Here is an 11,789-nt window from a genome sequence, read left to right on the forward strand (position 1 = left end):
TTTTTTTTTTTTTTCTTTCTTTTTTTCTTTTTTTCCTTTTTTTCTCTCTCTTTGTTGTATTGTTTATTTTTCACTCCCTGACTCTTTTCACTTCTTTCTGTTTTAATACCCAACATTTTTTGTAATCGTGTGTACCAGAAGTAGATGAGATTAGTATGGGGAAACCTTAACAATGTGAAGAAATGCATGAGTAATTCTCTTTATTGTGCCCCTCGCCTCGATTTGGATATGAAATGCATTAAATATCAGTTCTTATATGTGTTTACAATTCGTTCTGATATTTCTCTTTATATTATATTATATTTATATATATATATATCATGATATTCTTTTTTTCTTGTTTGTGTGTGAGTATATGTATACTTGTTTACAATTGATGGAGATTTTTTAAAAAAAAAGAAAACTCTATGATTACAGTAGTTTCTATTTATTTCTTTCTTTCCTTCTTTTTTCTTTTTTTCTTAAGACTCATCCACTATGCAGCAGGACGAAGAGGATGAGGAGGAAGAAGTCCGTGTGTTTGTAAACAATCAAAACACACGATCGGCCACTGTTACAATTCCAAAATTAACCAAACGACGACAAACTCGCATAGGAGATGGATTTAAACATAGTGGACGTAACTTTGGAGGCTTAGCAATGGCTGGTCAATCCTCCAGTGCTGCGGATGATGGGAACAAGAACAGCAGCAGCACGGAAAAGAAAAACACAAGAGCCACTGCGAGTATTGTCCAAGGTGATATCCATCCACACTTGGAAGATGTCTATCAACGAGTAATGCGACGACTGCAGCGAAGAGCGAATTATGAAGAAGTGCGGTGTCCATCACTTGCCGTACAGTTCGGGATCGTAGATGCGGCAGATGATGAAAAGAGTCGGGAACGATCTGATTGGGATTTAGATGATCATCACACCTCTCTTGTATCCACATCATCTAGTACAACAGCAGGGAAATCTAGTTTTCCACGCCGTCGACATCCACAACCACATACACATAGTGGGAAAGAGACATCACGGGGATTAACCAACACGAGAAGTACCGTGGATCCTTTAGATGATACGGGATTTCTCTCTCAACAGCCATGTCCTCAAACTTTACGTTTAGTATTAGAACAGGTAACTGGCATTGTAGCAGATAAATTACGTATGGCAGATGTGGGTTCTTTAAAGGATTGTCTTCGATTAGTATTTGAGAGTCGTGCCATGTTAGATCGTTTGTTAAAAGAGATCCCTTCATACTCGCAATTTCAAGGTGATGTGGAACGTTTACCAACGGCTATTCAATTACATGAAATTTATCAAGAGTTTAGACAGAAACCAATAGTACTCCCGAGTGCGAGTTATGTGCGAGATCCTGTTAGTGGACGTGTAGTGGCCACCGTTGGGGAAGTAGGCGATGATGCGTATAGTTCCACCCCAACTAGAAGAAGTAATGAAATGAAACAACCACAACCACTAGAACAACAACAAGAAGAAGAAGAAGAAGAAAGAAAAGAAGAAGAAAAAGAAAAAGATCATGATAAAGAACGTCGATCAACTATTTCTCCTGGTACTCCATCCAGTCCACCCATGCCGCTGGCAAACACCCCTACACCCGGTGAAAGATCACCGCCTAACTCTCTCTCGCATGTGAAGAAAGTCGCCCTCCCCAGCGGCATCTCTCTCACAATTCCCGCCAATTACGCCAAGAGCAGCCGAACCCGTCAAAACACTGGAAGGCCCTCGCACGGCAATAAAAGCACCAGCGGCCACCCATCGCGATTGACCTCCGCCCATGGAGAACGTGCAGAGGATGGAAGGCATAGTTCCATGAAAGAGAAACGTACAGACACCTCCCCCTCACGGCCAGGAACAGCCGGTTCTGCTTCCGCCTCCGCCCCCTCCACCTCTGTCTCTGTGGCGAATACAGTTGCAAATGTGAATACAGTGGGTACATCATCCTCAACAACACGGCTGGGTGGGAATGGGAATACACCAGCACTCATGCAAACTATTCCACCAACGGAAAGATGGCGACAGGCAACACAGCAAGTTTCAGCAGGTGTCCTTACAGATATTAATAGTTCAACCGTAGTGAGTAGAGAGGAGTATGAAGAATTAATAGCGTACTCGAAGAAACTTGAGGTGGATATTGAGGAACAAAAGCGTGAAATAAAAGAACTTACAAAAGAACTAAATGAAGAAAAGGCATATACATCACAAAAGAAGAAAGTTGTACAATATCTGCGTGAGACATTATATAAGGAATGTAGTGTCCTTCGAGCACAGCTCTCTACAGCACAGCAAAAACAAATTCAATATCAAGCCTTACTAAAGGAGCAACAACAACAACAAGTTATGGCTTACGCTGCAAGTTTAGAAGGACGAGGAGGAGGAGGTGGTGGTGGTGGTGGTGGTGCTAATGCATCTGTATATGAACATTCACGACTTCCAACTATAGGTTCAACAAGAACACAAGGAAATGAAACATCTGTTATGATGATGTCTGTATCACCTGGATTATTTAGTGTACGACGTGCAAATCCAAATGTTTCTGTTTTTAGTGTAGCCCGTCAGAGTTTAAACACAGATGATCATAATAATGAGACAAGTCACTCTGTGATAGGAGGAACTAGTATTTGTCTTGGTAGTGCCGCACCAAATCCTGTAGTACAGCAACAACAACAACAAATATCTATTGATATTGGAGCCATTCAAAGTCTATTGGATCTTGTACTTTTAGCAGTAGAGAAGGATCAAATGTTGCCAGGGAATGTCTCAAAGGCAAAACATGCGAATATGAATATTATCGCTAGTGCCATGGAAGATGACCCACATCTACGAGAACAGAAACTACGAGAAGAATTTGCTGAGCGTCATCAACAGATTAAACAAAGTTATACATTAAATCGTGTACAAACAACCAATATGCTTGCTGCAAAGGATGAACAGATTAAATATCTTAAGAAATCTTCCGATTTACATTTCTTACGACGTTACTGGCAAGAAAAAGGAGAACTTCTTCGGAGTGAACTTAGACGTCTTCGTTATGGAGTATTGGATGAATTAGATAATCTCAAACATTTTGTAGTGACAACAATGGAAAGTATTGCCAATCGTGCCCGAGTGGTGGATACTACATTACGTGATAATCATTCTCTTTATTCTACACAATCGGCATTACGGGATATCATCTCCTCTGCTCGTTCATTATTATTACCAATGATGACAACAGAATATGTTCGTGGTTATCATCCATGGCCACTTAAACTACGAAATACGATGGATCCATTTTCACATATGGTAAAAGCACGATATGGTGATGGTCAACTCTTAATGATACGAGATGAATTAAATTCATTAAGTGATATTTATGTTATGTTACATCACTATGTGATGAAGAGTGATAAGATACTACAAATGAAACGTCCAATGACTGGGAAAACATTAGAGCAACTATGCAGTGCAATCGTTTTAAATGGTGCGGCTACAGCAGAAATATGGATTCAGGTTCGTGAAAAATATGTCCGTGAACGTGAATTTCAGAAAAAGATTGCAAAATTGAATGTTTCTCTTATTGCCCTACTTTATCAACAACGTATATTGGCAGAACGATCCACAGAGGCCATTAGAGAAGCTGGAATGGATCCAAGACTCATTAGTTTACCAGCACAACGTACAATAAACAAAATTGCAGAAAATGTGCATAAAGTAGTGACGGAACGTGCTCAACTACGTAAACAGAGACAAGATAATGCACGTGATGTGTACCGTATTTGGAAAACTAAACAAATTGATGTGAATGAGGGATATCCACCACCCACAAATCAACAGCGAGTTGTATTAGGAGAAGTGGATGTGTTTCGACAAGGCTCTATGGTGGCACTCCCTCTTAGTGGGAGTATTCGTATACGTACGGGGACTGATTCACTGGTGCGAACTTCTATTATTCAAGGACAAGCCAAGTCGTTTTGGGAACGTATGCTCTCGACAAGTGTAGAGGATAGATCACTAATAGAACAAGTGGAGAATACACCATCTGAAACAGCAGGTTCATCCGTTACGCCCTCAATAAATGGAGTTGCTGATAGTTGAAGTGATATTGTTTGTTGATTTTTGGAGTCTTTTTCTTTTTTTCTTCTTTTGTTGTGGAGCTTCTCTTGCCGGTATGTGAATGTACATTGGTAGCTTCTTTTTTTTTCGTTTTGTTTTTTTTTTTTTTTTTTTTTTTTTTTTTTTTTTTTTTTTTTTTTTTTTTTCATTATTGTTATTATTATTTTATTATGTTTCTTCCTCTTTTCTCTCTTTGCAAAGACGAAGAGGGGACATTGGTGGGGAAGTTCAGAATGATGTAAATGTCATTATGTTTTCGCCACGACATTTTGGAATGCTCGCAGACGAGAACAACAAGAAGAAAAAGAAAAAGAAGAAATGAATCTCCTTTCTGGTCTAAGAAGTATGTGAAAAAGAAATGAGGGAAATAAGATAAAAAGGTGCCGACTGTAAAGTATTGCTAATATCTTTTTTGTTGTTGTTGTTGTTGTTTCTTTTTTTTTCTTTCCTCTCTCCTGTTCAGTGAAGTTCTGGGGCTAACAAGAAGGAGCCAGCAGAAAATAATAATTTAAAAGAAAGAAAGTATTTAAAAAAAAAAAAGGAAATGCGCAAGGTGTCATCACAGTGGGGATTTACGAAGAAAAGTATCGGACTTCAAGTAAAAAGTGCTGTTTTTTATACTACCTGTAACAATAGTGGAAGTAATGGAACTGGTAGTATTAAGAATGGTGGTTGTGGTTGTGGGAATAGCTATGATATCCCAACCTCCTCCTCATCCTCTCAAGCTATAAGGCATAATAATAATAATAATAATAATAATAATAATAGCATGAGTTGTCTTGCTGGATTACGTCACCCAACGGAGTTAGAGAATTACCCGCTGCATAGTGATGATTGGCGCCGTGCGGTCTGTCAATTATACCGCGCTATACTCAAACTGCATGTATTGCGACTTCTCCCCGTGCAGCGGGCGTTTGGTGATCGTTTTGTGCGAGTGGAGTTTGAGCGGCACGTGGATGCGGGGGAACGGCATGCGCGGGTATTTTATGCAGAGTGGTATATGTATGCAGCGCAGCTGGAGATCGGTGGATCCAGCGGTCGTCCACTCACGGCGGAGGAAGAGCGATTGTTAACGCCTGAACAACAACAGCGGCTGCAGGAACTCCGCAGTCGAGTGGTGCAGGTGCGGCAGACAGATCCGGACTTTAAGTTGTGAGTAAAAGGCGGATTTGATGTATTGATGGATTGATTAATAGATTGATTGGTTTGGGTGATGGAGGGAGTGAGGAAAGGGGTGTTGTTGTGTATATGTTTCTGCGTCTGTGTTAGGATGGACACAGGTATAGTTGTGTGTATTGACGATGTTTTTTTTTTTTTTTTTTCTCTTGGGGTGCTAAAGATATATCCAGAGTTGGGTTCATTCTTGTTTATATTCTTCTTTTGTTGTTTTCTTTTTTCTTTTTCTTTGTTTCTCTATCTTTATCTTTCTTAAGGTTTTCGACGTTGTGTGTAACTCCAGGAGAGAAGAAGAAGTGAAGCCAACAGGAATACAGAAAACTATTTGATTATCACTTTTATTATTGTTATTATTTTTTAGTGGTAGTGGTCGCTTGTTTAGTTGAGAGCTCTTTCCCAAACCAATCGTTTATTCTGGGGAACAGGAAGAATTCTCTTTAACGCACGGCCCTTTTATTTTCCTCTTTTCTCCTTCTGCGTATTGTGTGTTTGCAGTTAACGCAATATGGAGTCAAAAGGACCCCGACGACGGACGGCTCTAGGGGCTCCGCAGTCGCCTCTATTAAAAGGCCATAATAGAAGTAACAGCAATAGCCACAATAATAATAATAATAATAATAATAATAACAATAATAATCCCAGTGCCTCCTCTCCACATGCAGAAAGTGTCAAACCGACCATAGCTGCTACTAATACTAATACTACTACTACTACTACTACTACTAGCGGCACCAACAACGACAATAGCAACAACAACAACAATAGCAATCAAACAAAAGGACGTCCAGTTGCCGTAACCCGCACAGACAGTTTGTTAAAACCTCCACCGCCTGTACGGCGTACATCCGCAATGCCGTCTGGAATGCACATTCGCCGTCGACCGCCATCTGTGCAGGGGCGTGCCGCCTCGCCGTTTCTCCCCCGCCAGGCGGTGGCGAGTCTACGCAAGGAAATCATTGAACACCGCACAGATCCCTCACCAGCACCCTCACGTCCACCGCGGGCTGTCAAACGTCATTCCCTCGCCGCCTCACCGCCGATGTTTTCATTAAATCCCGCTCCTCCATCACGTGGAATGTCTGATCAACAACAGCAACAACAACAACAACGCATGACAAGTGCGTTTCATGGTGGGGCGAATGATAGAAGACGATCATCCCTGATTAGACGAACCTCACAGTATTCCAAGAAGAACTCTATTGTCAGTGAAGGCGGTAGTACCGGAGCGGAACGATCAGCATCAACCGGTTTACATGGAGTCGCTCGACGTAATATTGTGTTAGATGCTAAACAAAACACACGGCCCATCTCCGGGCGTAGACAACAACCGCTGGAAGTTCTCGCACCGCCTGATAAGGAAGCCCGTGCAGAGGCGGTTCGATGCTATAAGAAATTATGTGAAGAAGTTGGACAAGCACCGCAAGAAACTTGGATTCTTGCTGTATTAAGTGGAGAAGCAGCGGCAGCAGCAGCAGCAGCAGTGGCGGTAACGACAGAGACGGTTGGAAATGTGGATGAAGCTGTTGATGATAGGAAAGTCCCAACTCATTCAGGGGAGGGAATGGTTATCTCATCTGCAATGGAATCTAAAATGACACCAGGAAGCAGCAAGACAACGATTCTTACTGGTGCTGCTGGTATTGCTAGTGGTAGTAATAGTGTTTCTGTCACTATGGAGAAGGGTTCAAAACGACGAACAAGTAGTCGGAGTGCACCACAAGGAGCGCGAATGGGAAAAGAAACTAAACGTAGTAGTAGTGCATCTAAACGACGTAGTAGTAGTACTTCTTTGAAAGGCTCTATTCCCTCATCAGGGAGTTCTTTAGCAAAAGGCCTTAAAGGAAGTGATACACTATTAGAGCAAATGGTAGCATATTGTCAACATCTTCAGCCTTATCGTCGTAAAATGGAAGTGTTATCACAACACCGTAAGAATGTGCATGAGACTCTTAGTCGCTTTTTAGCTCTTTGTGAAAGTGGTCAACAACAGATCACAGAAATTAGTTCTAAACCTCCTACCATCACTACTCTTGAGTCTCAGGCAGCAACACTCACAGATGGTCTAAGAGAACTACAACGGTCTAATGTCGCACTCTTGTTACTTTTGGCTGAATGTTCCCGAGAAGTACGACGACCATTAGGAAGTGTAGGTGATGTTTTACACACTACTTCACCAGATAAACAAGAACAACAACAAAAACCACTAGAGACAAAGAAAAGTGACGGTGTTGCTTCACCAACACATTCTTCTATTCATCGAATATCAAACCCTCCGCACTTCTCATCACCTTTAACACAAGGTGGTGCGACTAATCCTGCGCCATTGCCATTATTTCTCCCTTCATCAACTGAACCTCCTATAGGGTATATGAATTTTCTACGTGCAGAGGAACGACTTATTGTGCGTGAGTTAACAGATGTATGTGAGCGTGTTCGTGAGGCTCTATCAAAGTGGCCTTCTCTTGCCATAGCCGATAAAAGTATCTTGGAAACACCTCTCTTTATTCCCTCTCTATCCAATGTGAATTCGGCATGTTTAGATGAACAATTGCAACGACAGCAATCTGGTGGTGTTAGTGGTTTGTATTTTCACCGTAGTGGTGTAACTGGATCTGGACCGAGCAGTATTGCACTTTCTCATTCAGAAAATACAGGGAATAACCGTGTGTGTACGACAAGAAGTGGTGGTAGTGCGAAAAGCCCTGAAAATCGCATGGGATTTTTTGTGAAAAACACTGCCTTTACAGATGGAAGTCTCTGTACTCCTGCCTCTGATCATCTCTATATGGAAGGACAAGAAAGTCATCAATTCCCATTTGTTGGTGTAGCGCAGATGGGATGGTCCACTACGACCACCACCGCTGCCGTCTCCCGCACAACTTCTGTGGGTGAAAGTGAAGGGAATTTACATAGAAGTAACACAAGTGCACCGCAGTTGGTGTTGGGTGGTGGGAAACGATGTCTCTCGCCTTATGGAGGGACACTTGAAAAGCGTTTTAGCGCTCCTCCTATAGTGGGAGGTAAAAGTAAGCCGGCGAGTCCAGGAGGAAAAGGAGGGAAAGGAGAAGGAGGAGTATCAAAGAAAAAAGCCGTGGTAAAATCGAAATCAGCAACAGCAACAACAATGGCAACTCTGGCAAGAGGATCATCATCGTCATCATCGTCAACGCCAAGATTAGGAAAACGACAAAAAGGGAATCCCATGTTAAAGGTAGGACGATCTGCAAGTACCACAGATGTTATTGCGGTAGCACAGATTAGGGAAGCAGAACAAACATGGGAAACTATAAAAGGTTTGGCGGCATTAATTTCCTCTCGTGAAGAGTTATGGTCAGAAGAAAAACGGTCCCAGAATAATAATATTAATAACAACAAGAATTTAGAACAGGACGTAGAAGCTGAAAACGATGTATCAAAGTCCAGCATACCACAAGTTGGACCCATGTCTCCAATCTCTCCGATGGATATTGCATTAGATAATGATATGAAGTCTCTTGGTTCCCAATGGTGGGCTCCTTTAATGGGATCATCGCAGAAGAATGAGACACCTGGTGGTACGCAATCTGCCATTGCTCTTTATAGAGAACATATGCAGAAAAAACAAGCAGTAAAGGTAATTGTTCGTTCTCTACGAAGGTATATTATTTTAAAGCGTAATTATCTAAATAAAGAACAAATAAAGAAAAAAGATCATCAACAAAAGAAAGACGAAAGGAAAGAACTGCCTGTAAAGGGAGAGTATGGTAAAGTGTTAGATCCCTTAGAAGTACATGTGAAGATGGCAAAACGAATTGCATCTTGCTGGCATCAATATGTTGCCCGAAAAACCGCACAACAACGGCGATTGCAACTAGAGAAGGAAAGAGAAAAACAAAAAAGATGGCATTATGAAAATGTTATGGCTTACCGAATACAACGTTTCTTTGCTAAAATTTTAGCACGACGAAAGTTACGTGAAGCTATTAAGAAAAAAGCTACTTTGAAGGAAAAAGAAGATGGAAATAAGAAAACATCTACTGTAGGTGATGTGAAAAATAGAAAAGAGAATAATGAACGTGCGATGACCGCGCGAGAAAGATTTGAACGTGCAAGAGAGAGACGTAAAAATCTCATGCGTTCCCGTCTTGAAGCTGTAGGAGGAGGAGGAGAAGGAGGAGAAACTGGTACTACTAATATTGATAAAAAGGAAAATATAGAAAGTGCACCCGTTTCCTCCATCTCTGGAATTAAACCGATGCCGAATGAGTCCAAAGAAGAAGGAGAAAAAGAAGATGAGAAGGAAAAAGAAAGAAAGGAATCTCAGCAAGAAACAATGAAAGATGCTTTTAGTGTCCCGCCCTTAAGTTTAAAAACTACTCGCATCTCCGCTTTCGCCATTGATAATTATTATCCAGAGAGAGAGAGTTTTGAAGTTAGTGTCTTGCATCGTTTGTTGCGTGCACCAAAGTCTATTCTCTATGCAATTCGTATTATATGTGATGCCTGTCCAACACGACCGGATTCTGCATTTGATCTCCTTTCAGCTGCGGAAAAGGGAAGTTCAAAGTCGAAATCCAGTGGTATGGAGAAATTACAACAGCAGGAAATCATGGAATGTGAAGGGGAAAATAATAATAATAATAATAATAATAATAATAATAATAATACAAATGGTAAAGAAAGAGAGGGAAGCAATAGTAGTAGTACTAGTACTCAAAAGACGACGCCTGCTAAAGAGGATGCACGACATTTCAAAAGTGATGGTAGTAAAGGAAAACAAGATGAATTACAGTGGGAGTTAAGATCTTACCGTACCGTCTGTCATCGTCTTTGTACACGAGAAGGTGAAATAAAACAAAAAGAAAAACAACAAAACAACCGTAAACCATTTTCTGTCTGTCCACCCTCTGTTCGAGTGGGAAGTATGATTGGAGAAGATGAACTAGGGCAGAAGAAGGCGCCAAAAGAAAAGAGAGTAGATCGACCATTTGAACGTTGGGGGGCTGCACATGCCTTTCAACGTCGTGTCTTTGCAGCTGCAGCGGTGTATGCATGGAAACTTATCTTCAGTCACACTCCACATGATGATTACAAACAAAGTATGTTGAAAACAAGAGAAGAACAGGAGGCGCGATTGGAGCGAGTGGAACAGCGTAATCGAATGATTCTTGCCTGTTATTGTGTTCGCTCTGAACGTGAATGGTTAAAAGAAGCCACTCGTGATATTAGTTTTGTTGGACACATATGGAATCCAAAGAAATCATTGGATCCAAACGATCCAGATTTTGAAAGACACTGTCGTGAGACTTATGAGTTTGTAGAAGACTTTCTTTATCAATGTTTTCCCACTATTACGAGTTTAGATGATGTACCAACATTTCTTATAGGTGCTGGGGTTTACTTTGTATTAAAACCATTACTCAGTTGGGTAGAAGAAGATATGACATTAGCAAAGACAAGTAAATCCCCACTTTCTACTGTTATTTCTCCTCACCTGTCCACTACATTATCTCTTCAACAACGACATGCTGTCTTTACATGTGAATTATTAAATCTATTGGATGATCTTGCCTGTTGGAATGCCCCAACATCCAGTGATGGAGATGATGCCTCACCAGGGACGTGTAGTGTGAAGGAATTAGATAGTTCCGGCACCTGGGAAGATGCCTTTGAGCGGACAACGCGATCACTCGCAATGACAATGCAATTCAACAGTAGTAGTCATCCAAACTCACTGGAGGAAAGTCCAGTGAATGAAAATGTCTTAACGGGCGCAGATGTGAAAAGACCACGATTGCAGATTGTGCGGGTTCCAGTATCCATTGCATCACCAGCGAATATATCCACAACAGAGGAGGTGGCGGTGTCGGAAGTAACAGACGCGGTACTCTCAGCTCCACTCTCACCATGTACACCACCGTCAGTGGTAAAGACAGCCTCACGGCGTTTTTATGTGAAACGCAATTCCGTGGATGATAGAGATTCACGATTTTTATTAATGCCACCGAAGGGTTATCTTGTGACTCTCAGTGAACGACTGGTGTATGCGTTACTTGGGCTTGCACTTGATCTGGAAGTGTGTGAAGACTTGGATACTATGGCGTAATGCATATATATATATATATATATATATATATATATATATATATATATATATATATATATATATATATATATATATATATATATATATATATTAACTCTATATAAGGGTTAATTGTATAGACTGGCATGTATGTATGTCTTTATTTATCTATGAGAAGAACAGTGGAGTGAGAAATCTCCTTCGTACATGTTTGGAAGAGGGGCTGTTGGGGGATTAGTGGTAGTTTCTCAATTTAAACAAAATAAGAAGAAGAGAGATATCTTTTTAAAAAAAAAAAAATAGAAAATAATAATAATAAAAAGAAGAGTTGATAAAGAAAAAGAAAATAACGTTCTTATATTTTCTTGAAACACACATATGAACACGCACATGTACACACAATACATGCACACACTTTAATGCAGTCTTCTTGTAATATATATATATATATATATAT

General features: G+C 40.7%; 3 protein-coding genes across 3 annotated transcripts; all 3 read left to right on the plus strand.

Moving 5' to 3' along the window:
• Positions 1–477: 477 nt before the first annotated feature.
• Positions 478–4,074, plus strand: TM35_000301540 (uncharacterized protein; the record flags this gene model as incomplete). Its single annotated transcript, XM_029028477.1, has 1 exon — positions 478–4,074. One exon carries the CDS (start codon positions 478–480, stop codon positions 4,072–4,074), a length of 3,597 nt encoding a protein of 1,198 aa, XP_028880180.1.
• A 562-nt stretch (positions 4,075–4,636) lies between these two features.
• Positions 4,637–5,248, plus strand: TM35_000301550 (uncharacterized protein; the record flags this gene model as incomplete). Its single annotated transcript, XM_029028478.1, has 1 exon — positions 4,637–5,248. The coding sequence occupies one exon, from the start codon at positions 4,637–4,639 to the stop codon at positions 5,246–5,248; it is 612 nt and encodes a 203-aa protein (XP_028880181.1).
• Positions 5,249–5,773: 525 nt separating this feature from the next.
• Positions 5,774–11,353, plus strand: TM35_000301560 (uncharacterized protein; the record flags this gene model as incomplete). Its single annotated transcript, XM_029028479.1, has 1 exon — positions 5,774–11,353. One exon carries the CDS (start codon positions 5,774–5,776, stop codon positions 11,351–11,353), a length of 5,580 nt encoding a protein of 1,859 aa, XP_028880182.1.
• Positions 11,354–11,789: the final 436 nt, after the last annotated feature.

The sequence above is a fragment of the Trypanosoma theileri genome (assembly GCF_002087225.1).
Source record: "Trypanosoma theileri isolate Edinburgh chromosome Unknown TM35_Tth_30_V1, whole genome shotgun sequence".
Classification (NCBI taxonomy): domain Eukaryota; phylum Euglenozoa; class Kinetoplastea; order Trypanosomatida; family Trypanosomatidae; genus Trypanosoma; species Trypanosoma theileri.